This window comes from Mobula hypostoma, chromosome 13 (genome assembly GCF_963921235.1).
Source record: "Mobula hypostoma chromosome 13, sMobHyp1.1, whole genome shotgun sequence".
Classification (NCBI taxonomy): Eukaryota; Metazoa; Chordata; class Chondrichthyes; order Myliobatiformes; family Myliobatidae; genus Mobula; species Mobula hypostoma.
In genome coordinates this window covers 52005573-52033534 of record NC_086109.1, presented here as the reverse complement: position 1 = coordinate 52033534, position 27962 = coordinate 52005573, and the positions used below count along the sequence as shown (strand labels likewise).

At 42.1% G+C, this 27962-nt stretch overlaps 1 protein-coding gene across 3 annotated transcripts in view; it reads left to right on the top strand.

The window, feature by feature from the left end:
- LOC134355954 (SHC-transforming protein 1-like) overlaps positions 1-27962 on the top strand; it is a 203835-nt gene that overhangs the window by 14735 nt on the left and 161138 nt on the right. For 2 of the 3 annotated variants that reach the window (XM_063066499.1, XM_063066497.1), the window contains exon 2: positions 13709-13855. In XM_063066499.1, coding sequence (XP_062922569.1) covers positions 13736-13855 — 120 coding nt within the window. In that variant the 5' untranslated portion in view covers positions 13709-13735. Of the gene's footprint in view, positions 1-13131; positions 13205-13708; positions 13856-27962 lie in introns of those variants that run through there. The other variant, XM_063066498.1, reaches the window with a different exon arrangement.

Genomic DNA, 27962 nt, shown 5'->3' with positions numbered 1-27962 from the left:
GTTCATAAAACATAGTTCTGTACAGGCCCTTTGACTATGATGTTATGATGATTTTTTTAACCTACTCCAAGATCAATCTAACCCTTCCCTCACACATAGACTCCATTTTTCTTTCATCCATGTGCCTATCTTAGAGTCTCATAAATGTCCTTAATGTATCTGCCTCTATCACCACCCCTGGCAGCACATTCTGTATATCCACCACTTTGTGTAAATACTTATCTCTGTCATCCCCTTGATACTTTCTTTTAATTATCTTCAAAGGATTACCTCTTGTATACCCTGGGAAAAAGGCGCTAGCTGTCTTATCATCTCATACACCTCTATCAAGTTGTTTCTCATCCTCCTTCATTCCAAAAAGAAAATCACTAGCTTGCTTAATCTTTCATCATGACATGTATTTTAATCACGACATCTCTGCACTCTTTCGACAGCTTCCACATCCTTCCTATAATAATGAGGTGAATACGATACTCCAAGATGGGTAGCCACCACACAGTCCATGACAGATCAGAGTCAGGGTCCAGTGCCATTGAATGTAAGATGACTGGAGGCTCTTCACTGCTGCAGACCTCCTCTGTCTTCACAGTTGTGGTCACACTTTGTCTGGAACTTCCCCTTGACCTTACCACCAACTCCTGTGCCCAACCAGTACATTATGTAGTGGATGGGAGACATTATCCAAGATGACATGCAACTTGGACAGCATCCTCTTTTCAGACACCACCGTCAGAGAGTCCAGTTCCATCCCCACAACATCACTGGCCTTACGAATGAATCTCAGCAACTTGGGATCTCAGCAACTCATAAGACTCTCCACCATGACAAGGTGACGACCCTTGGAGAAAAATTTGATTCTTAATCAGGTACACTGTGGGTGTCTGACACTTTGCGAAGGTTCACCTCCTGAAGGAGCCTTTGAGACCGAGATCACAGAGTTGTCAGATGCTGTGAGGACATAATATGATATTGTTCTTCCTCTCACAGCATTAAGTTCATCCATTGAGTGATGCATCATTGCCACTTATACTCTTCATTCTCACCTTGTAGGAGGTGACAATGTTTAAGCCCTGACACAGCAATGAGCATCCATCGATGACTGCAGCTTTTTCTGGAATTGTCTTGTGCCTCTGGAGTTCTCACTTCTTATAGGTCAGGATTGCCAGTACTAAACAGAGATAGGAATTAGAAACCAAGCCCTGTCTCCGGTGGACCTTTGCTGCTTTCAATGATTCAACCTCAGGTTCCCCAGGCCATTTGGAGTGGTTTATGGCTTACATTCCCATAACTTAGTGCAGATTCTGCATATTCTCAAGAAAGCTTTGAAAACATCCTTGTATCTTTGACTCTGTTCAAATGGTGACCTCCAGTGGTGATACTACTGGGAATAATCTGCTCTGTTTCAGGAGAAAGATGCTCTTTCAGAACAATCTGACTGACTGGACTTAGGGTCTCAGTGCCTGGAGTCTGGTATAAGGCAGCAGACTGAGGTTGATTTGTTCATACTCCCAGAGGAGAATGCTGGAGAAATACTTCCAGAACTTCAGATGGTCTATATTTTGGTACTGGAGAGGAGGGATCACTATTGTCATGAAGCTCACAAGCTGTCTATCGTGCCTGAGATCTTTATTTTCAAAGTTTCTTTTTCTCCATTAGTCAAATACAATGAAAAACAAGAGATTGCATAGTTGGAACCTGGCTCTGCCAGCATCTTGTTGCTAAAAGTCAAAGCCAAAGTCAAGTTTATTGTCATATGCACAATTATGTGTCTGCATAGGTGCAATAAAAAAAACAGAAAAAAAAACAATTAGGACAAAATAAAGTCCACTATAGTGCAAGGTGATTGGAGTGTTCTCAGTGTTGCTAAGCTATTGTGATTAGGGTTTTGCTGGTTGGCTCAAGAACTGAATGGTTGAAGGGAAGTAGCTGTTATTGAACCAGTTTCTTACCTCTTTCCCACCTCCTCCACCAATCCATCTTTTCCCTCACCTGGTTTTACTTATCACCTGCCAGCTTGAACTCCTTCCCCATCCCCTCCCACCTTCTTATTCTGGCTTCTGCCCTCTTCCTTTCCAATCCTGATGAAGGATCTTGGCCTGAAACATCAACAGTTTATTCCCTTCCATAGATGCTGCCTGAATTCCTGGGTTCCTCCAGTACACTTTGTGTGCATTCTTCAAGGTTTCCAGCATCCATAGAATCTCCTGTGTTTTGAATGAGGTCGTGCTCATAGTTCATAGATTACTCAGAAATCAGATGGCAGAGGGGAAGAAGCAATTCCTGAATCGTTGAGTGTGAGCTTCCTGATGATAGTAATGAGAACAGGACAAGTCCTTGACAGAAGGATCATCACAGATCACTTTCCTGAGACACTGTCTCTTGAAGATATCCTCAATGGTGGGGAGGGTTGTGCCCATGATAGAAACAGCTGAATCTACAACCCCCTGCGGCTTCTTGTGATTCTATGTATTGAAGCCTCTATACCAGGCTCTGATGCAACCAGTCAGAAAACTCTCTACATCTTTAGAAATTTGCAAGCATCTTTAGTGACATACCAACTCTGGTCATATACCTGATGAAGTGAAGTCACTGGTATGCCTTCTTTGTAATTACATAAATATGTTTGGCCAGGGATAGATCCTCTGAGAAATTTATTGATTGTTTAGAGATACAGCATGGTACAGGCTCTTTCAGCCCATGAGTTCGTGCCACCCAATTACACCCAGTTGACCATTAACTCTAACCCATACCTACTAATATGTAACCAATGTGCAAGAGAAGTCATCTGGTTATGGGCTGAATGTGAGTGCTTGAGATTTCCCAGGGCACCTCAGGTATATCCTATCAGGGCCTGCAAACTTAATGTCCTTTAGGATACCCAAGATTACCTTTTCCTTGATCTCCATACTGACCTCTCTTCCCTCCATGTCCACCTCCTTGGTAAATACAATATTAAGTACCAATTCAGGTCCTATTGATATCCAAGGTTCCTTTACCTTGACTCCTTGTCCTTTCCTCTTACTAGAACAAACCTGCCCAAAACTCTTGTGCAGTTGGCATTTAAACATGTCATATGTGAACTTACCCAAAAAACAGCTGCTCCCAATTGACTCCCCTAGTTCCTCTTGTAATTTGTCACTCTTCCCTAACCGTTCTGCCACTGTTCTGGCAGTCACCTGGCTAGGCTCATTACCCAACACCAAGTCCACTGTGGGCCTGCCTCTTGTACTATCTACATACTGTTTTACATAACACTCCTGATATTCTAACAAATTATGTCCCATCCAAACCTCTTGCAGTAAGCAGCTTCCAGTCTATATTCAGGAAGTTGAAGTCACCCATGACAATGATATTTGTTTTTACATGGTTCTCTAATCTGCCTGTATATCTGTTCCTCGTTGTCCAGATTGCTATTGTGGGGCTGTAGTATAATAGTCACAGAGTACTACAGCACAAAACAGGTCCTTCAGCCCACCTAGTCCATGCCCAATTGTTATTCACCATAATCTCATTACCTGGACCATAGCTAACCATCACATCCACCTACCTATCCAAACTCCTCGTAATTGTTACAATTGAATCTACATTCCTTCATAACTTTGTATACCTCTATCAAATGGAGTCAAAGGTACAGCGCTCAAACAGGCTCTTCAGCTAAATTAGTCCATGCTGAACCATACAAAATCTCCACTCATTTCCTATTCTCCAAAGGAAATATTTCTAATCTAGTCAACCTTTCCTTATAACTCAAGTCACGAGTAAATTTTATCTGTCCTCTTTCAATCTTATTGATATCTTCCCTCTAGGTGCTGTAGGTGACCAGTACTGTAGGTGACCAGTACTGTATATAGTATTCCAAATTTGGCCTCACCATCATCTTATACAGCTTCAACATAATGTCCTAATTCCTGTGCTCAGTATTCTATGAAGGCCAATGTGCCAAAAGCCCTCTTTATGAGTCTATCTACATGTGACACCATTTTCAAGGAATTATGGATCTGTATTCCCGGATCCATTTTTTTTCCCACTGCACTCCTCAGCTGGAAATCCAAGCAACACACACCGAACCACTGAAGAGTCTCAGCACGAAGCGTCAACTGTACTCTTTTCCACAGCATGCCTATCCTGATGATTTCCTCCAGCATTTTGTGTATGTTGCTTCATCAGTACATAGAAGTCCCAATGAGAGACTGTGTGATACTCGATCTGCTATTAGGGAATGAGGCAGGGCAGGTGACAGAAGTTTGTGTAAGGGACACTTTGAATATAGTGATCACAATGCCTTTGGTTTCAAAGTAAATTGCAAGAGGATAGGTCTGTTTTGTGGGTTAAGATTCTAAATAGGAGAAAGGCCAATTTTGATGGTATCAGAAAGAATCTGCCCAGTGTGGATTAGGATAAACTGTCTTCTGGCAAAGCTATATTTGGTAAATGGGAGACCTTCAAAAGTGAAATTTTGAGAGTACAAAGCTTGTATGTGTCTGTCAGAATGAAAGGTAAGATAACAGGTCTAGGGAACCTTGGTTTTCAAGAGATATTGAGGTATAGGCAGATAGGAACAAATTAGATGCTTTTGGAGTTCAAGAAATGCAAGAGATCACTTAAGGAAGAAATCATGAGGGCTAAAAGAAAGCATGAGGTAGTTCTAGCAGATAAGGTGAAAGAGATAAGGGATTCTACAGAGATGTTAAGTGCAAAAAGATTGCAAGGGATAAGATGGAAGTCAGAATAATAATCTATTTGTGGAGCCAAAAGAGATGGGGCTTAAATGGATTTATTACATCAGTATTTACGAAGGAGACAGGCACAGAGTCCATAGAAGTGAAGCAAAGAGGCATCAACTTCATGGACCCTATACAAATTACAGAGGAGGAGGTGTTTGTCATCTTGAGGCAAATTAGGGTGGATAAATTCCTAGGGTCTGACAAGGCTTTTCATCGGATCCTGTGGGGGACAAGTGAAAAAATTGCAGGGTCCCCAGCAGAGATATTCAAAGATCCATTTATTATCAAAGTATGTATGCAGTATATAACCCTGTGATTCTTCTTCTCCACATAGACATAAAACAAAGTAAAACCATGGTAGATCAGAGAGCAAACCCACCCCTTGCACAAAAAAGAATGGCAACACAATCATCAACTCCCCTCAACCCCCCATCCTCCCACACAAAACACAAGAACATTGACCCCCCAATTCTCCACCCCCGCACAAAGCACTATAAGAACATTGGTGCCCAAATCCCCCCCTTCACACAAAAAGCTCAGAAAAACACAAGAACATGAACCCTCAGACACCCCTCCCACCCACACAAAACACCACAGGAATATTGACCCCCAAATCCCTCTCCTATGCACAAAAAAATGGAGAAAAAACGAGTGAAAACAATACAAAAACCTCAAGACTGAAGAAGTCCACAGTCCAAATTCATAAAAGCAGAAACCTCCTTAAATCATCCTTAGCGACAGGTGAGGTGCTGGAGGATTGGAGGTTCATTAATGTTCTGCTGTTTAAAAAAAAAAGGCTCTAAAAATAAACCTGGAAATTATAGGCCAGTGAACCTGACATCAGTTCTGAAAAAGTTATTGGAAGGTATTCTAAGGGACCGGATATATGAATATTTGGATAGACATAGACTGATTAAGGATAGTCAGCATGGCTTTGTGCATGGTAGGTCGCATGTAACCAATTTTAGAGATTTTTGAGGAAGTTACCAGGAAAGTTATGAAGGCAAGCCAGTGGACATTGTCTACAAAGACTTTAGCAAAGCATTTGACAAGATCCCTCATGAGAGGTTGGCCAAGAAGATTCAGTCACTCACCATTCAAGATATTGTCTTTGAGGGAGAAGCCAGAGTGGTGGTAGATTGTTGCTTCTCTATCTGGAGGCCTTTGAGTAGTGGAGTGCCACAGAAATCAATACTGGGTCCATTGTTGTTTGTCATCTATATCAATAATCTGGATGATATAATGTGGATCAGCAAATTTATGGATGACCCCAAGGACTGGGGGTGTAGTGGACAGAGAGGAAGCCTATCAGAGATTACAATGGGATCTGGACCAGCTGGAAAAATGGCAGATGGAATGTAATGCAAACAATTGCAAGGAGTTGCACTTGGGTAGGACCAACCAGGGTAGGTCTACACAGTGGCTACTACGGCACTGAGCAGTGTGGATCAGGGATCTGGGGATACTGGCCCATAATTCATTGAAAGTGGATAAGGTCATAAAGAAAACTGTTGGTAGATTGGCCTTCATAAATAAAAGTACTGCACACGGGAGATGGGATGTTATGTTGAATTTGTACAAAACATTGGCGAGGCATAATTTGAAGTATTGTGTGCAGATTTGGTAACCCATCTGCAGGAAAGATGCAAATAATATTGAAAGAGTACAGAGAAAATTTACAAGGATGCTGCTGGGACTGGAGGAAAGATTGAATATCCTATTTCTTGGACAATAGGGATTGAAGGGAGATTTGACAGAGGTATACAAAATTATGAGGTGTATAGATAGGGTAAATACATGCAGACTTTTTCCACTATGGTTTGGTGAGACTACAACTAGAAGTCATGGGTTAAGGATGAAAGATGAAAAGTTTAAGGGGAGCATAAGGGGTATCTTCTTCACTCAGAGGTCGTGACTGTGGAACGAGCTGCCAGTGCAAGTGGTGCATGCGAATTGATTTCACCATTTGAGAGGTTTGGATAGGTATACGAATGACAGGGGGAGGGGGGGCTATTTTCTGGGTGCAGATCACTATCAGCATGGACTAGATTGTGTAAAGGACTTGCTTCTGTGCTGTAATTTATCACTGTATCCGACAGGGTAGTCAGGTCTTTAATTCAGCATCTTATCTGAAAGATGAGATGGTCGATTGCAGAGTTCTCTTTCAAAACCTCAGCAAAGTGGTAGCTTTCCCTAAGTGCCTCAGTCTCTGGAGTCACTAGCGCCTTCTGTCTCAAAAAGAAAGACCTACCATCTGGTTCAGAGGCACTTCCGATTCAGCCAAGAGAGCTGGTAATGACTGCATCAGTGAACAAAGGTGACTACAGGAAGTGGGTGAACTGCAGGACCAACCTTTAATGGGCTGATAAGACAAAATTATATATATTTGTAAATTGTAATGATGCAACATGGGTTGGACTGCCTCAGTAAACATGGCTAGTGTGGAAAATAGAATTTTTTAAAACCGCAATGAAACTTCTTTTAAAAACATGAAAGTTGGATCGAAGCTTGATTCTGTCACCACACAGTCACTCTGCTGCCCACTGCATAGTTGCACTGCCAACAATGGGCGAGATGCCCCGAGAGGCTCAGAGAATTTTGCAGATTTTTATTGATAATTAGTCAGATCGCCAGCAGGTGGTAAGGGTGGGCTCCCTCATCTCTGCCCCTAGACACTCAACCTAGGAGCCCCTCAGGGATGTGCCCTAAGCCCCCTCCGTTACTCTCTGTATACCTATGACTGTGTCGCCACCCACAGCTCCAATCTATTAATTAAATTTGTTGATGATACTACATTGATTGGCCTAATCTCAAATAACAATGAGGCAGCCTACAGAGAAGAAGTCATCTCTCTGACACAGTGGTATTAAGAGAACAACCTCTCCCACAACATTGCAAGAACAAAGGAGCTGGTTGTGAACTGCAGGAGGAATGAAGCCAGGCTAACACCTATTGACATCAATGGATCCGGGGTTGAGAGGGTGAACAGCTTTAAATTCCTCGACATACACATCACCAAGGATCTCATGTGGTCTGTACACATGGGCTGTGTGGTGAAAAAGGTACAGCAGTGCCTCTTTCACCTCAGATGGTTGAAGAAGTTTGATGCGGGCCCCCAAATTCTAAGAACTTTCTATAGCACAATTGAGAGCATCCTGACTGGCTGCATCACTGCCTGGTATGGGAACTGTATTTCCCTCAATCACAGGATTCTGCAGAGAGAGGTGCAGACAGCCCAGTGCGTCTGTAGATGTGAACTTCCCACTATTCAGCACATTACAAAGGTACGTTTAATGTCAGAAAAATATATACAATATATACATCCTGAAATACTTTTTCTTGACATTTACAGAGACAGGTGCACATTCTGGAGCAGAGGGTGGCGGTAATGCACCATTAAGCTGGATGCCAACCGCCGTAAAACAAGATACAGACAGACACTTTGCATTTGTCCAATGTGTGTTTAAAGAAGCCTTCTCTGGAGATCCTGGACTTCAAGGCGTTTAGGAAGCAAGGAATTTGTCTAACAATATTGTCGCAACTTTAAATTCAAAATCTTCGTTTTCAAGAGGCTGTACAGTATTTGATGTTGAGCCAGTGCGAGGAAATGCGGTGGTGATCCCGTGAGAAGACAGGATGCATCTTTCTCAGAGCTTGTACTTTTTATTGGCTTGCTACAACTTCCTAAAGCTATCAACTTTACTCTGAAGACGTAATGAAAACGGTCATCCTGAGTCACCCTAACCACAAACTGTTCAAGCTGCTACCATCCTGGAAATGGTACCGCACCATAAAAGCCAGGACCAACAGGCCCTGGAACAGCTTCTTCCACCAGGCCATCAGACTGATTAATTCACACTGACAGGAACTGCATTTCTCTTATATTGACTCTCCTGTTGTACATAATATTTATTATAAATTACTATAATTATATATTGCACATTCAGACAGAGTAAGCCTTTCCAGTCCTTCAAGCAGTGCTACCCAGCAACCCTCCATTTAACCTAGCCTAATCATGGGAAAATTTACGATGACCAATTAACCTGGTAGATGTTTGGAATGTGGGAGGAGACTGGAGCATCAGGACACAACCCACGCAGTCATGAGGAGAAAGTACAAACTTTTTACAGGCAGCGCCAGGAATTGAACCCGGATCACTGGTACTGTAATGCACCCTGTTAACCATTACACCACCACATCTAACCACTTACCTGGAACTGGGCTGTGGGGCACAAATTCTCAAACTGCATACCATTATGGGTTCACAACAGGAGAAGGCAGGCCTGGTTAAATCTCCCGCTGCTTTAAGAACAGAAGCAGGTCATTCCACCTGCTCTGACATTCAGTGAGGTCACGGCCCTTTTGTTTACTTCTATTCCACTACAACTGTCCATACTTCACTGAATTAATGCTAAATGAACAGAATCGGATTAATTTCCCCTGTCGGTCCCACTCCGATCCTAGCTTCCTGTGTGCATGATCGTTTTCATTACGTCTTCAGAGTAAAGTTGATAGCTTTAGGAAGTTGTAGCAAGCCAATAAAAAGTACAAGCTCTGAGAAAGATGCATCCTGTCTTCTCACGGGATCACCACCGCATTTCCTCGCACTGGCTCAACATCAAATACTGTACAGCCTCTTGAAAACGAAGATTTTGAATTTAAAGTTGCGACAATATTGTTAGACAAATTCCTTGCTTCCTAAACGCCTTGAAGTCCAGGATCTCCAGAGAAGGCTTCTTTAAACACACATTGGACAAATGCAAAGTGTCTGTCTGTATCTTGTTTTACGGCAGTTGGCATCCAGCTTAATGGTGCATTACCGCCACCCACTGCTCCAGAATGTGCACTAGACATACATTCTAAATCCCTTCACCCAATCGCGCACGTACACACACACACACACACACACACACACACACATATATATATACAAACCTACACTTCACCCTCCCATCTTTGACCATCCTGGTATCCTATTCCTGTTTATTCGTCATATTCTATAAAAAAAAACCCCTGTACCCCTTAAAAACGCTAAAAATACCCGGACTTGTGCTCTCTCACCCATGCCCAGCAACCCTTTTAATGTGAATTCCTGCATCCCCAACTCCCTTAATTTATTTCTCATCATCTCTCTCTGTATCCCATACTTCCTGCAACACAAAACTACATGTTCTACTGACTCCTCTTCCTGACATTCCTCACACAATCCTGTCTGGTGTTTCCCTATCATTTTCAATGTTTTGTTTAATGCACAATGCCCCAGCCTTAACCTAGTCCACACAATTTCCTCTCTTCTGTTTCCATTACCTACCCTAGTAACTGCAACACTCTTTTGTATTTGATATAAATGCCTCCCTTTCCCCTCCCTGTCCCATCTTTCTTGCCACATTCGGTTGACTTTTTCCCAGATTACACACTTAACCTCTGCTTTACTGATACTAATGTGCATTTCCACATTTTCTTTCTTTAACGCCCTCTTTGCCAACTCATCCACCCTCTCATTCCCCTTCACCCCTACATGTGCTGGAACCCATAGAAATTTTACCTGACCTCCCTGATTTGCAATTCTTGTAACTAACTGAAGGACTTCATAAAGTACATCTTGCCGACTGTTTGTGTGAAAAGACCTTAAACTTGCTAGAACTGAGGATGAATCTGAACATATCAACACAACCAACACTGCCAGCATCTCCACTGTAAACACCCCTAACTTATTAGATGTTCTTCTGCTGATTCCAATTTCTTTTGCTGGTATTACCACCCCAAACCCTGTCACTCCTGTTTCAGGTTCCTTTGCACCATCCGTATAAATGTGAGTATAATCACTATACTTTTCCATCACATGACAGTTAAATGCATTTACCAAATCTGTTTTATATCTTTCTTTCCTTTTTACCTCTAACAAATGCCAGTCTATGTCAGGACATACAAGCTTCCATGGAGCTACAACCGGATAAACTACTGAAGGACTTATCCTCAGATCAAATACTCCACATTCTTTGGCGATATCATTCCCTACCCGACTAAAGGTATCCCTCTGAAACCTCCCATTTTCCCAGCACTCCTGCAACACTCCTTTAGTAGGGTGAGAATCATTGTGCCCCTGCAAGTTAGCCCAGTAGTTTGCCATCAGTTGTATCCTTCTTAGTTCCAAAGGCATTATTCCCATTTCTACCTGTAGGGCTGACACTGGTGACGTTTTAAAAGCCCCACTGCACACTCTCAAGGCCTGAGCCTGAATCACATCCAGTTTCCTTATAAGAGACCTAGCTGCTGATCCATATACTATATTTCCATAATCCAATACAGATCTCACTAAAGCCACATACATTCTCTTCAAAGCTGAACAACTTGCTCCCCATTCCCTACCAGTCAAACATCTCATCACATTTATTACTTTTTTACATTTCTCCTCAACTTTCCTGATATGGTCTGCCCATGTTAATCGTGAATCAAATATAACTCCCAGAAATTTAAATGATGCAACCCTTTCTAATTCAACCCCATACATCCTTAACTTCTTCCCTACCTCAACCCTTTTCCTGGTAAAAAAAATACAGTTTGAGTTTTATCTACTGAAAATCTACATCCCCAATCATAACCCCACTCCACCACTTCATCAATTGCTTCTTGTAGTTTCCTGATTATATGGTCCATGTTCCTGCCTCTTTTCCACAAGGCCCCATCATCCGCAAACAGTGACCTACCTATATCCACTGGTACCTTTGTGAAGACATCATTGATCATAATGATGAAAAGTAACGGGCTAATCACACTACCTTGAGGTGTGCCATTTTCCACTATGTACTGTTTTGATAATTCTGATCCAATCCGAACTTGAATTTTTCTACCAAACAAAAAATCTTTAATCCAATTAAAAACTCTCCCACCAACCCCCATCTTGTGCAGTTTAGTTAATAATCCTTCCTTCCACATCATATCATAGGCTTTTTCAATGTCAAAGAACACTGCCACTACTGACTCTCTATTTGCCTGGGCCTTCCTTATTTCAGTCTCTAACATAATCACTGAGTCCATGGAATTCCTTCCCTTTCTAAAACCACTCTGATAACTTGCCAGCATTCCCCTTTTCTCAAGCTCATATGATAACCTTTCTGTTATCATCCTTTCCATTATCTTACATATACTTGATGTTAATGCAATTGGTCTGTAGCTAGTGGGTTTTGACAGATCCTTGCCAGGCTTCCTTATTGGAATTACTACTGCTTCTTTCCATGCACTTGGTAATCTTCCCTCCTCCCACACTCTGTTATAAAAATGCAGCAACTTCAAGAGCGCTCCTTCTCCTAGATTTTTTAGCATCACAGAGCATATCAGATCTTTCCCTGGGGAGGTTGGTCTCGATCTCTTTATTGCTCTCACCATTTCTGTTAATGTAAATGGATCATCAATTATATCATCTGTTCCTTCCCTCCTGCTTAGCACACCTGGGTGTTGGCTCATTATTCTTTCCCTTCTTCTTCTCCCTTCTTCAGACAAATTTTCTGAACTGTGTATCAGTACAAATGACTTGGCCATGACCTCAGCCTTATCCCTACTGGAGACTGCAGTTTCCTCCTCAGATATCATTACTGGATATTCCCATTCCCTTCTATCTCCTCCCATCCTCTTAATCATTCCCCATATCTCTCCCACAGGTGTTGTTCTTCCTACCTTGTCGCAAAAACTCCTCCAACTTGCCCTTTTAGCTTGACGTATAGTTCTTCTCACCACTGCCTGTGCTTTATTATATTGAACCAAATGCTGCATATTATGGGTTCTTTTAACTAGCCTGAATGCTCTATTTCTGTGTTTTACAGCCTGACAACATTCCTCTGTCCACCATGGTACCAGTTTTCTATTCATCCTATTTTTACTCCTAGGTATAAATCCTTCTGCTGCCATGATAATTGCTGAAGTCACCTGACTGTTCAATTCATCTACATTTCCAGAAATATCAATCTTTGTCAACCCTTCTTCACTCAATTTCTGGAACTTACCCCAATCAGCTTTTTCAAACACCCACTTTGGGGCAAATGCAAAGTGTTAGGGGTTCAGTATTTTTATTGCGCCTAGGTCAGCAACTCTTTTACTGATTGGTTGATGAGAACATCCCACAGGGATTGGCAGTCAATTACAACAACCTGCGCCTCTTTCCTTGATGTAGTAGTATTAGTATGTGCCCTGAGAGGGGAAATAGCGGCCGTTGTGAGTTGTCCCTGGGCATGGTGCGTTTTTCCGTTATTCGTCCCAAGACAGTTGATTATTGACTGTCTTCGCCGAGTCGAAGAGGAACATTTGAGAAGACTTTTGCGGACTTCCGCACCTCAGGCGTCTGATCACAGCCTTGGGGCGAGGGCAGAGACGGTCAGCCTTTCTTCCCGCAACCCCGCTCGCTGACGGTGATGGGACACGGACTCACGTCGCTACCGATTGTTTATGGAAAACCCCAGCCCCGGTTGTGTATCACTTTCCAATGCGTGCGTTGATACTAGAAACGGGTATCATTAACTTGCCACTAAAACCTCATTAGATCCCGCATTTGGGAACTTCCTATGAATACACACCGTTCAGGAGCAGATTCGGCGATGAGAGAACGCATTCGCCGGGATCTTGCAGCATACGCGTCACTCTTTAAACAGCCGGGAATGCTTCACAGAGCCAAGTATAGTCACTTCAAAAACGATGCCTTATCATTCCTACAGGAAACAAGCAATGCGTCACCGAGGGCCAAGAACCCGGTAGCTCCTTTTCGCTGATACCCGCTTCTCCGGCTGAAAAGCTGCCGCCGCACTGCCTACCTATGTGCGCACAATGGCTCATTCGAAACTGTCCGGTCCAGCTGGTTTACTTGTTCTCAACTGCTTTCCGCGGGCCACAAAAAAAAAGTGTTGAGAATCAAAGTGAGCAGCACCGTCGGCTCTCCCAGCCTCTCTCCTTTCTCGGCTCTGGGTCTAACGAACTACCTTTGTGTCCCTTCTCAGGCCAAGAACGACCACAAGGTGAGCACAATGCAGCCCGAAAAGGAACGGCTGGACAGAGGGCAGTGGGTCTGCAGTGCGGATTCGGCCAAAGGCTCACAGCAACATCGGGAGGACGATCTCGACTCCGGCATACGTTACACCGTGAGAGTAAGTCACTTCTTTAAACTTTTACATTAACTCTTGCTGCGATTCGGGGAGATGAACAACTGGCCGTGCAAATGATTCATCGTTTAAAACAACCCTGAAGACCGATAGCATAGCCGCAGGTCCTTCGTCCCATATGTCTGTGCTGACCATGATGCCAACCAGCAGTAAACAATCACGCTGTGTATTGCATACATTTTCACCTTGTATCAAAAATCTTGCAAGAATATTCCAAGCTCTAATAACGATTTAATTGCCTTCATTTCTGGTCTGGAGCTCAGATGATGTCCACGTGGCAGTTGAGTGTTCCCAATGAAGATACTATAGATTGTAATTTTGTAACATGAAATGAAAGAGATTTTCACCTGGAACCTACCAGCCTTCTCCTTCCCACTCTCCCCCCACATTTTTTATAGGGACTCTGCCCCTTCCCTCTACAGTGCTGGAGAAGGGTTCTGGCCCGAAACGTCGACTGATCTTTTCCACGGATGCTGCCCGACCTGCTGAGTTCCTCCAGCGTGTTGTGAGTGTTGCTTTGACCCCAGCATCTGCAGATTATTTTGTGAAAGAGATTTCTGTATATACAATTAAGTCTTATTTTTATTTAGAGATACAGCAAGGTAGCAGGCCTTTGCGGCTCAACGAGCCCGATTATGACCATGTAACCAATTATCCCTCTGACCCACATGTCTTTGGAATGAGCACGGTGAGGAAGCCCACAGTCACGGAAAGAACAGGGCAGTGGTGGCTGTTGATCCTGGGTCGCTGGCTTGTAATAGCATTAGGCTAACCAGTCGCATGCAGTACTGTGCAAAAGACTTGGGCACGTAAAAAATATTCTGTAAAGTGAAGGTGTTTTCAAAAAATAAAGGAATAAAAAGCTTATAAATACCAAAAAAATACTATGAAGAATAGTAAACTTAAAAAAAAACTGATTCAAATCAGTATCTGTCGGGACCACCCTTTGCCTTTAAAACTGCATCAGTTCTCTTGGGTTACACTGACGTGCAGTTTTATAAGATGTTTTTCCAAGCATCTTGGAGAACTTTCCACAGTTCTTGTGCAGATTTTGGCTGTCTTTGCATGCTTTCTGTCTCTCCAGGTAATCCCAGAGAGCCTTGCTGATGTTGAGATCATTGCTCTGAGGAGGTCATACCATCTGAAACCATATATTAAAAAAAAATCAAAATCAAGGGTGCCTGTGACTTTTGCACAGTACTGTAAGTCTCAAGATCTTATTTTTAATTAAGAGCTGTTGTTTCAGGTAATATTTACTGATTTGTTTAATCAGAGTTTACAACTAAAGTAATAAAACCATTGTTAACATTGGGTTTAAAGGACACCCTGCCCTTGTTGTGAGGGCAACATTGTTTTGACATTTATTGAAACCAATATGTGCTTCTCACACTTCTGTGTACATTCCACTTGGCGGCTTCTTTTCTGCAGTTAGTTACTCTGCTGATTTCATGCAATTCTTAACCCTAATGCAGTGATCAGAAAATTTGTAAAACAAAATTTAGGCAGGGCCAGAGGCTTCTCGTGGTTATTGTGTATAAAAGAAGATTATCTTGGTGATTCAGACACTGCTTGTGCATCAAACAATGAGACTCTGATTGACCTGATGTTTGTTTGACTGGGTGTACTGGTGACCTTGAAATAATTATCAAGGTATTCATTGTGGATGTTCAGTAAATTAATAGGTCATCAGCTAGTTCATGACTAATGCAAGATTGTATTCTAACTGCATCACTTGTCAAAGCTGTATATCAAACAGATAACAATGAGCCAAAGATGGTAAATAAAAAAAAGGAACTTGGAACTGAAGAATATTTCACATCATTTGACTGAAATAATTCTGAAATGAAGGTTGAAAAGTTATGTAACGTTGAGTGTAAATTTTGTCCATCACATAATGATGCAATTTGACATGTGTATCCATTTTTCCTTACAAGCCTTTTCTTACTCTTTTTTTTCTTGTTTCAGAAATGTGACATTAAAATTTCAGGGAAGTGTAAAGAGTTGTTAAAGAAAAGGCAAAGCAAATGAAATATGACACTCCTATAAATAACTATATCTCAGAGAGCTATTAACTATTGTCGTGGTTTCTCGTTTCTCACAAACGACAAGGAGACGCAGAAAACTCCAAGAAGTTTTAAACTTTAATTTGCAAATCAAAGCTGAGACAATCAGAAAGCTAGTAGCTGACTGCCCTTCGAGGCTTGTATACAGCATTTTTTATAGCAATTTTCCTATCTTAGCTACATTATCATATCGAGTTGGCCTGTGATTACATATCACCAATATATCCACTCTCGACTTTCCACTATTGTTTTACTCCCCAACTTAATTATGTCCTAGTTTACATTTTAGACCATATATCCTCTCATCCCTAACCACAATTATTTCTTAATTAGTCTTGCGTTGACATACTGCCACATATTTCATCATCTTACTCGCCACCGTTATCTTTCTACTTGGTTTCATTCTAGTTCTCTTCATGAATTAATAGAACAGGTCAAAAGTCACGGCTACATAGTGAATACCTTCTATTGAGCTAGCAGTGGTTACATAGTAAATATAGAAAATACAATGTGTGCATTTGAGTAAATACTGTAATACATAGAAAATACAATGCATGCATTTGCATTTTCCAATACTATCTTCAAAATCTATAGCTTAAAAATAAAACTGTACAATTGAAATACCACTAATAAATCTTTCAACCACAATTTTGAATTCTATCATTTTTAAGCTAGTCTGAAATGTGAAAGTAACGTTTTGTTTTGGAGTATTCTGGGATTGTTGAGCTTTCTTTTTTGGGGGGGAAGAGGGGTGTTCCCAGAAGTATTGCTATTGGATGCAGATAAAGCAGCAGACTTAATTCCTGGGATGGATTTAAACTGCAGTCTTTTTATTAAACTTCCACTCGCAAAATGGGGTCACACTTTCTATTTGGTAATCTAGTCTAGTTCCTCAACAACAAAGCTTTGCAGGAAATACCCTCTGTGCAAGCCATCAAAGCACTATCAGGCAGTATCCATTTTTTTAAATCTTAAAAATTGTGGGGACTCTGCCAACCACTCTCTTCTTCCCTGATTGTCTATACTCTCCTTTGAAAGATTTCCGGATATCGCTGTCCCTAGCTTTAAATCTAAACCTGGAGAACAATTGTATATGCAACCAGTTTTTTTTACCCATAATCATTGAAGTTGAAAATATAACATTGTGCTTGACTGTCACATTCCCTCAGCTTGTTTCCCTGTTGCTATGATGCAGCATTATTTACAGAACTGTGCCATTGGGAGAGTAGGTGTGAATACAGAGAAGCAGTAGTTGAGGACAAGTGGTTATTGTGCATCTGTGGAGAAGCGGTTGCACAAGGGGAATGGAAGCAGAAGGTAAAATGGGTGCCACCAGACAAGACTTAAAAGTAAAGACCCAAACATTCAGGTCTGTTTGCTCCAGTGCAGGTAGTCATTGATGCTTGGAAAAGGCATGAAGGGAGTGTAGAATAAACTTTCAAAGGAAGACATCCCAATCTTGCATAAAATCCAGTGCATTTCTCTGCCACTAAGTCTGCATCTACTTAAAAAGTTCTGGATTGTATGAGAGCCACCAATCACTGATCCATTTGTAATAAGATTCCCATTTGTTTGATATTTAGTTGATAACATCCAGCATTTGGTATTTAATGTATGATTGGGAACATACAGACAGCAGTGGAAATTGAACCCAGGTTGCTAGCAATGTAATAGTGTTACTGTAACTGCTACACTATTGTGCAGCCCATAAACAGATAGCTATTCAGTAAATAAATGTTATATTCTGGTCTTTATTCCCGTATTTGTACCTGTAAAATCAAATTTACCACTTGTATTTGAAAGTATGATTCTTGCTGAATCTGTAAGAATGCAGTTATTTCTATCTTGGTGCCCAATCTGGCAGAGATACCTACAAAGACTTGTAGGAAATAAATTGGCTCTACTTCATAAATTGGACACTTCATAAATTGACTCTACTTCTGCCACTTCATCCATCATTCATGATACAGGTGTCCCCCGCTTTTCGAACGTTCGCTTTACGAAACCTCACTGTTACGAAAGACCGACGTTAGTACCCTGTTTTCGCTTTCAGAAGGTGTTTTCACTGTTATGAAAAAAATTCAGTGCGCGAAAAAAATCAGTGTGCGACCCGAGCAGCCACTCTCCCCCAGATTCGGAACAGCATTGCTTAAACGCATGCCTGTGAGCAGCCGTTAGCAAGATGAGTTCTAAGGTATCGGAAAAGCCTGAAAGAGCTCGTAAGGGTGTTACACTTAGCGTAAAACTAGACATAATTAAGTGTTTTGATCGTGGTGAACGAAGTAAGGACGAAGTGAGTTTGGCTTGTGGAAGCTGACGAAGATGATGTTGAAGAGGTTTTAGCATCCCATGACCAAGAACTGATAGATGAAGAGCTGATGCAATTGGAAGAGGAAAGGATAATGATCAAAACTGCATGCAGTAGCGAACTGAACGTAAAGCAACTGCGTGAGATTTTCGCTGCAACGATAAAGTACGACTTTAATTTTGAAAGGGTATGTAGGTTTAGGGGATATTTGCAAGATAGTTTGAGTCCTTACAAAGAACTGTATTGTAGAAAAATGCGCGAGGCTCAGCAGTCAAGCAAGTCTTCCACAGCAGACGATGAACTTCGACATCGAGGCAGGCAGTCAGAGGAGAAGATGAGCTGCCTGCTCTAGTGGAAACAGACAACGAGATGACACCCCAGTGCCCCACCACCCCAACACCCGGGCCGCAGACAGATATTGTACCGATTCGTGGAGAATGCAGCAGTAGCCGGGAGACACACAGCACATCTTTAAGAAAAAAGCCGAAATAAACATGCTAACTAATTAGGTGCCGCCCCACACGTAAATGTCGGCCCAGATCAAAGGCGATGCAATCGGTACTAATCTGGGCAGACAATTACGTGCCGGGCAGCACCTAATAAATTAGCATGTTTATTTCAGCTTTTCTCTTAAAGATGTGCTGTGTGCCTCCCAGCTACCGCTGGACCCCTGCGTGCCTTGTGGCAATGTATCGCTCGGCGGCCCAGAGGGTGGGGGCCACTGCACCACCCAAACTCCGAATCATCAGCCTAACACACCACCATAAGTGTGCTGTGCGCTGTCTTCCCAATTCCAGTAAGTGATACTACACTGTACATACATTATTTCTACTTTATATTGGCTGTGTATTTTTACGTGTTATTTGGTATGATTTGGCAGCTTCATAGCTTAAAGGTTACTGGAGAGCGCTTGTGCCGTGTTTTTGCCGACGGCGCTTGCATGAGATTTTCACTATGGAGAACAGTTCAGGCAATGATTGTGGAAAAGTATTTCTACTTTATATAAGCTGTGTATTTATCATACCATTCCTGCTTTTACTATATGTTACTGTTATTTTAGGTTTTATGTGTTATTTGGTATGATTTGGCAGCTTCATAGCTTAAAGGTTACTGGACAGCGCTTGCGCCGTGTTTTTGCCAACAGCGCTTGCGTGAGATTTTCTGCCGACGGCACTTGCTTGAGATTTTCGCTACGGAGAACAGTTCAGTAATGATTGTGGAAAAGTATTTCTACATTATATAGGCTGTGTATTTATCATATCATTCCTGCTTTTACTATGTATTACTGTTATTTTAGATTTTATGTGTTATTTGGTATGATTTGGTATTTTTGGGTCTGCGAATGCTCACAAAATTTTCCCATATAAATAAATGGTAATTGCTTCTTCGCTTTACGACATTTCGGCTTACGAACGCTCATAGGAACGCTCTACCTTCGGAGGGCAGGGGAAACCTGTACTAAATGTATATTTGGTATGTCTTGTTCATTTCAAAATAAAGTTTATTATCCAAGTCCGTGTATGTCACCATATACAACCCTGAGATTCACTTCCTTGCAGGTAGTCACAGTAAATGCAAAAAATACAATAGATTCAATGAAAGACGGTACCCAACAGGATGGTAGAAAAAAACATTCTGGGGGGAAAACAACAAAATGAGCAAATACAAAAAGAAAGGGGAAAATAATAATAATACTCAGAGTCGGCTATGGTCGGGTGCTTCCAATGCACCGGCAAGTTTGCGGCGCTTGGAAGTTCAAGGCAGGGAGATTTTCTCCCTTCTACCGTCTGTGTGAGATGATGGGGCCATCGGGACTTGAAACTTTTTTTTACCGTGCCCATGGTCTGCTCTTTATCAAATTATGGTATTGCTTTGCACTGTTGTAACCAATGTTCCCTCTAATTTTTAGTAGTCAATGTGCACAAAAATCTTACATTGTGCAAGTTTTTTTCCTGTGACAAAAGTATGTGCGCACTGAATGCACACATGGGACAGTTTATGTAGGTTTACAAAATATTTGACATAAAAGTGCACAGATTAACAACAAAATAACATACGTATTTAAGTCACACACACACACACAAAAATGCTGGTGAACACAGCAGGCCAGGCAGCATCTATAGGAAGAGGTACAGTTGATGTTTTGGGCTGAGACCCTTCGTCAGGACTAACTGAAAGAAGAGATAGTAAGAGATTTGAAAGTGGGAGGGGGAGAGTGAGATCCAAAATGATAGGTGAAGACAGGAGCGGGAGGGATGGAGCTAAGAGCTGGAAAGTTGATTGGCAAAAGGTATACGAGGCTGGAGAAGGAAGAGTGTCATGGGATGGGAGGCCCAGGGAGAAAGAAAGTGGAGGGGGAAGCCCAGAGGATGGGTAAAGAGTTATAGTAAGAGGGACAGATGGAGAAAAAAGAGAGGAAAAAAAGAGGGAAAGAAAAATATCATCATAATAATAAATAAATAGGGATGGGGTACGAAGGGGAGGAGGGGCATTAACGGAATTTAGAGAGGTCAATGTTCATGCCATCACATTGGAGATATTTAATTTTTATCATATTTAAGTCACTCAGTTATTTTTTCTCTCTAAACAACAGGAATTCTGCAGATGCTGGAAATTCAAGCAACATACATCAAAGTTGCTGGTGAACGCAGCAGGCCAGGCAGCATCTATAGGAAGAGGTGCAGTCGATGTTTCAGGCCGAGACCCTTTGTCAGGACTAACTGAAGGAAGAGTGAGTAAGGGATTTGAAAGTTGGAGGGGGAGGGGGAGATGCAAAATGATAGGAGAAGACAGGAGGGGGAGGGATAGAGCCGAGAGCTGGACAGGTGATAGGCAAAAGGGGATACGAGAGGATCATGGGACAGGAGGTCCGGGAAGAAAGACAAGGGGGGCGGGGGGTGACCCAGAGGATGGGCAAGAGGTATATTCAGAGGGTCAGAGGGAGAAAAAGGAGAGTGAGAGAAAGAATGTGTGCATAAAAATGAGTAACAGATGGGTACGAGGGGGAGGTGGGGCCTTAGCGGAAGTTAGAGAAGTCGATGTTCATGCCATCAGGTTGGAGGCTACCCAGACGGAATATAAGGTGGTGTTCCTCCAACCTGAGTGTGGCTTCATCTTTACAGTAGAGGAGGCCATGGATAGACATGTCAGAATGGGATGTGGAATTAAAATGTGTGGCCACTGGGAGATCCTGCTTTCTCTGGCGGACAGAGCGTAGATGTTCAGCAAAGCGGTCTCCCAGAATGCGTCAGGTCTCACCAATATATAAAAGGCCACATCGGGAGCACCGGACGCAGTATATCACCCCAGTCGACTCACAGGTGAAGTGATGCCTCATCTGAAAGGACTGTTTGGGGCCCTGAATGGTGGTAAGGGAGGAAGTGTAAGGGCATGTGTAGCACTTGTTCCGCTTACACGGATAAGTGCCAGGAGGGAGATCAGTGGGGAGGGATGGGGGGGACGAATGGACAAGGGAGTTGTGTAGGGAGCGATCCCTGCGGAATGCAGAGAGGGGGGGGGAGGGAAAGATGTGCTTAGTGGTGGGATCCCGTTGGAGGTGGCGGAAGTTACGGAGAATAATATGTTGGACACATGCCCTTACACTTCCTCCCTTACCACCATTCAGGGCCCCAAACAATCCTTCCAGGTGAGGCATCACTTCACCTGTGAGTCGACTGGGGTGATATACTGCGTCCGATGCTCCCGATGTGGCCTTTTATATATTGGTGAGACCCGACGCAGACTGGGAGACTGCTTTGCTGAACATCTACGCTCTGTCCGCCAGAGAAAGCAGGATCTCCCAGTGGCCACACATTTTAATTCCACATCCCATTCCCATTCTGACATGTCTATCCATGGCCTCCTCTACTGTAAAGATGAAGCCACACTCAGGTTGGAGGAACAACACCTTATATTCCGTCTGGGTAGCCTCCAACCTGATGGCATGAACATCGACTTCTCTAACTTCCGCTAAGGCCCCACCTCCCCCTCGTACCCCATCTGTTACTCATTTTTATGCACACATTCTTTCTCTCACTCTCCTTTTTCTCCCTCTGTCCCTCTGAATATACCTCTTGCCCATCCTCTGGGTCACCCCCCCCCCGTCTTTCTTCCCGGACCTCCTGTCCCATGATCCTCTCATATCCCCTTTTGCCTATCACCTGTCCAGCTCTCGGCTCTATCCCTCCCCCTCCTGTCTTCTCCTATCATTTTGCATCTCCCCCTCCCCCTCCAGCTTTCAAATCCCTTACTCACTCTTCCTTCAGTTAGTCCTGACGAAGGGTCTCGGCCTGGAACGTCGACTGCACCTCTTGCTATAGATGCTGCTTGGCCTGCTGCGTTCACCAGCAACTTTGATGTATGTTATTTTTTCTCGCTCCTGTCTTTGGCATTTACCCATTCTTTGTAAACTCTAACTTGACTAATAGAACTTCCATCCCATTGATAGCTTTTGATTCTCATTAACATATCCAAATGACATTCACCTAAACGGTTTCTCAGCTTGTTTTTGAGTTGATTCATTAGGCTAAAACTTCGTTCACAGTCCGCACTAGACACAAGAAAGGTTCCCCCCATGTCCATCAACTGTGCAAGGTTGCAAATCTGTTCATTTTGAAGTACAAATGCCACCACTTGAGCAAAGTTTGAAATTGGTTGATTTTAAATTTTTTCTTGCATGGAAAATTTGAAATCATTAAACTGTCTAACAATTACAATATTTTCAGCTAGAAAATCATGATATGTTAGACATAAGGTATTAACTTGTTCATCGACAAATGTGAAGTCTTAATCTGCAATTGTGGAGAAATCAAAAGCTGACCATTCTTGTACCTCAACTTTGATCTCCTCTGGGTTTGATCATTTTCGCTCTCGCTCATCTACACTCAACCATAACATGCGTAGTACTCCTGTAACGGGTAATGACGGGTTCTGTTGCCTGAACTTTTGTACACCATCCAAATGCGATTTACTTGCCAAATGATGCTTTAAAAAGTCAAGTTTCCAAATATCATTCCACTTCTTTCCACTGGCAAATTCTCCAGCAACTTTCACATCACGACAATACAAACAGATAACTCAAGTTTCCAAATCATACATAAATATTTCTCTTAGCTGAACGTTCATGATCTCATGAGCTTTCGGTGTAGCAGTTTCTACTATTTTGTTAAGCCATTCAACTTCAAACAAACTTGCAGTTCTTTTGCTTCTTTTGAATTGGACATAGTGAATCAATATTTTTTCCAATAAAAACTTAGTAAGCTATCTACAGGATTTGAAACAGATCTTTATAAACTTTACGATATGAACGCCAAACATGGCTGCTGCCGTGATGCAGCTGTACAAACCGGAACAGGATAGGTGAGGTGACGTAAATTAGCGACGTGCATTGTGGTATTTGAAAAACCAACTAACTAGATAACAGAAACAGCAAAAGGATTATTTTCCATAAGTATAATTGTTAACTACTACATTATTTTAGGTAACTAACTTTTTGTGTGCACACTAATTTCCTTTGTGCGCTGGTTGAAAAACGTGTGTGCGCGTGTGCACATGCGCACAGCTTAGAGGGAACTATCGTTGTAACTATATGTTATAATTATGTGGTTTTGTCAGTTTTGGTTTGTCTTGTGATATCTCTCTGGAGGAACATTGTATCAGTAAATTTAATGCATGCATTTCTAAATGACAATAAACGAGGACTAAGTGTCCTCATAATCTAATCTAATCTAAATCAATAGGCAATAAATACTGAGAATATGAGATGAAGGGTCCTTGAAAGTGAATCTGAGTTGTGGGAACAGTTCAGTGATATGACGAGTGAAGTTATTCCCTCTGGTTCAAGAGCCTGATGGTTCTTTCATACTGACATGAAATGGTTTCTTATTCATTAGCAAATTGAGAACAAGCTATTAAGGACCAAACTTGTGCACAGAATTCCGAATTCTGCAAGTTTGGGCAACTGTTTGGACGTGTGTACCTGTACATTGGATGAAAATATAGGGGGTAAATCTGATGAAAATCCAAGAAATGATTTTGGATTTTAAGCTAGAAAGTGGAGCAAACAAGAAAGGAAGTAGAGAAAGATTTTAATCTCCAGTTACAGTTGGAGCACAGTGACTGTCTAATTAAAAATCATAAGATGTGATGGAAGCTTGTAAGGTTTGCCCTCTGGATGGGTCTGTTAACTGTATGGAAGGGAAAACCAGCAAATAATATGACTATGTATCGCAGATTGATAGACTTTTTTTGTGCATCAGGAAATGCATGCAAATTGGAAACCCATAGCATCCAGAATTCTCAAAATGAAAACCAAAACTTTTTCCATGAAAGTCCAAGTGTAGCAGATATACAAGCAACAAAATATATTGGTATACCAAGTAGAAATGAAATTTAGTTAAGTCAGCAACTGCAAGCTTGAGGTTCTGATTATGGCAGTTGGAAGGCTTTGAATTCCTTCAGAAAATAAGGATGAGAAGGTGAAAACAGCTTGAGGGATTTGCTACTGTTTTTTAAATAATCTTAGAGCAAAATATAATTGTAATAATATTCCCTTTTTTTTGAGTCATACTATGTTGCTGATGCCTTTAAGCAGGGATTCCCAACCTGGAGTCCACAGACCCCTTGCTTAATGGTATTGGTCCAAGGCATTAAAAAGGTTGGAGCCCCTGCCTTAAAGCCAGAGCATCATTTATGTTTACAAGTTCCATGATATTTTGGCAGTGTTTTTTTTTGAGCTCAGCAATGACAGTCATGATAAGACAATGTTATTGATGGATCATAGTTCAGAACTTAAATACTCAACCATCTTTACAAATGATTATCTTGGTCTCTAAAGTCAAAATTTCAAAGTTCATCATTCTAACACTCACTCTTCCCAATATCTGGCATTTGAAGAAAGAGGACAACTTGGAGACATTAAATACTTCTATCTAAATCCTTTCATACTCCATTCAACTCTCTTATTTCACTCTGGTAACCTGAGTACTCCATACAGCCATCTACAAGCTGACTTGAACTGTTAGTACAAAGTTGTAGGATGTAAACTATGGTGGTGACTTTTGTATTTGGGTAATCAGAAACAGTTATATTAGGGGTGGTGCTTCATTCACACTAGCAGCTCAGCAAATAAAATCACAGTCTCATTACATGGAGATCCAAATTTTACCCTGACCTTGGCTGCTGTAAATTGTCCCTAGTGTAGAATCTGGGAGGGGTGCGAGCTGATGAAAACGTACAGACAATAAAAAATGGGATAAGTATCAGTGGTCAGCATAGAGTCAATGGGCCAAATTGCCTGATTCCTCTCTGTTTCATGTCATATTGATTTGAGGACATTTTGCTGGTTACATTAAGTTATTTCTGGAATTCCTGAGTCTGCATTAAGACCACTTCTACCCTTGAGTCTGCGCATCATCGTGACCAGTTTCCAGTGTCATCTGTAACATTATGAAATGTAGAGCAACTCACCACAAACTGCTGGAGTCAGCCAAGCAGCATCTATGGAGGGGAATAAACAGTCAATGTTTTGGTTTGAGATTCTTCATGACTGGAAAGAAGCTAGAATAAGGTGGGGGGAGGGGAAAGAGTACCAGCTGGCAGCTGATCGTTGAAAGCAGGTGAGGGGGAAGCAACACACACACACATAATAACAGGAATTCTGCAGATACTGTAAATTCAAGCAACACACATCAAAGTTGCTGGTGAACGCAGCAGGCCAGGCAGCATCTCTAGGAAGAGGTACAGTCGACGTTTCAGGCCGAGACCCTTCTTCCTGATGAGTGGGAAGAGGAAAGGTGAGAGGGATGCTGGGTGGAGGAAGGTTGATAATGTAAGAAATTGGGAGGTGATAAGTGGAAGAGGTAAAGAACTGAAGAAGAAGGAATCTAATCGGAGAGGTCAGTGGACCATGATGTAAAGGGAAAGATGAGAGTAACCAGAAGGAGATGATGGGCAGGTCATGAGGATAGGGAAGAAACAGAGAAGGAGTGAGAGGATTACCAGAGTGGGGAATGAGGAAAAAGGGTTGAGAGGGGAGTACTGGAGGAATTACCAGAAATTTGAGAAATCTATGTTTCAGGTTCAGAGTAAATATATTATCAGAATACATGCTATATAGTGGTGAGTTTTAAGGAGATGATGGTATTGAATGCTGAGCTGAAGTCATTGAAGAGTATCCTGACATAGGCATCTTCATTGTCCAGGTGTTCCAGAGCCTAGTAACAAATCAATCAAATGGAATCTGCTCTTGAGCTGTTGTGACACATACAAATTGGAGTGGATCCAGGCTATTCCTTAGGCAGGAGTTGATGTGCTTCATGACTAACTTCTCAAAGCACTTGATTGTAGTGTATTTAAGCGCTACCAGGCGATAGTCATTGAGGCACGTTACCACGTTCTTCTTTGGCATGATTGTGGTTGAAGCCTGCTTGAAACAGTTGGGTACCTCTGCTGAAGTGAGAGCTTGAAAATATCCGTAAGCCTGTTGATTAGTGCATGTCTTCAGTACTCGCTCGGCCAGGTAAACTGCTTGGACCAGATGTTTTCTATGGATTTGCCCTCCTGAGGATGCTCTCACATCATCTTCAGAGCCTGAGATCACAGTGTCATTGGGGGCTGTGGGGATTTGTGAAGGTGCCTCTATCTTCCATTGGTTAAAGTAATCATTGAAGGCACTGAGCTCATGCGGGAGTGAAACATTTTTTTTGCTGATTGTTTTTTCTCTGTAGGAGTTGATGGCATTCAAGCCCTGTCACAGTTGTCAACCATCCCTCTGGGATTCAAATTTAATCCAGGAATTGTCACTTTGCATATGAGATAGCCTTCTGGAGTTCATACCTGAACCTCTTGTACTTTCCAGGATCACCTATATGGATTGCCTCCGGTCTACCCCTCAGCAGAGTTTGACTATTTTGGTTCATCCAGGGTTCTAGTTGGGGAAACTTCAATGATTTTATAGGGTCATGCTCATCCATGAATGTCTTTACAATGTCCATGAGAACTGTGGTATATTCATTCAGGTCCTCAGTCCTTGAACATGGACTCAAAGTAGCCCGTGGCCTCTCATGACAATCCCTTTTATTTTTGTTGTCACCTCTGGTGCCTTGCTCTTTAGTCTCTGCTTATATGCAGGTAGGAGGAGGACAGCCAAATGGTCAGAAATGTGGTTGAAGGCGAGAATGGCAGGCATTTCTAATGTTAGTGTAGCAGTGGTCAAGTGTGTAGGGTCCTCTGGTGCTACAGGTGATGTGCTAATGGTGTCCTCACTGATTAACTGGATGCTGAAAACTTGCGCTCATTCCTCAATCACACTTTCACAAGGGGAACAGTGTGGCCCCTGTCACCACACAGTCCTGATGTTTGAACAAACAAATGCCATTTTTATATAGAATTGACAAGTGGATACAGCTAGTGACCAGATGGTAACCATGTGTATGTTGTAATTCTTTATCACATGATCAATCACGATCATCAGCTGGGTGGCTCAGGAGAAATGGAAATGTGAATAGTTAGTGCAGAGCACCCCTGTGGCCATTCTCATCAAAAATAAGTACTGGTATCCCCCGCTTTTCGAAAGTTTGTTTTACGCCACTTCGCTTTTACGAAAGACCTACATTAGTACCTGTTTTTGCTAACCGAAAGAAATCCAAAGAGGATTTTCGCTGTTATGAAAAAAGGCAAAAGGTGAAAATAGCGTTCAGCATTTATTTTGCAGCGAGCCGTT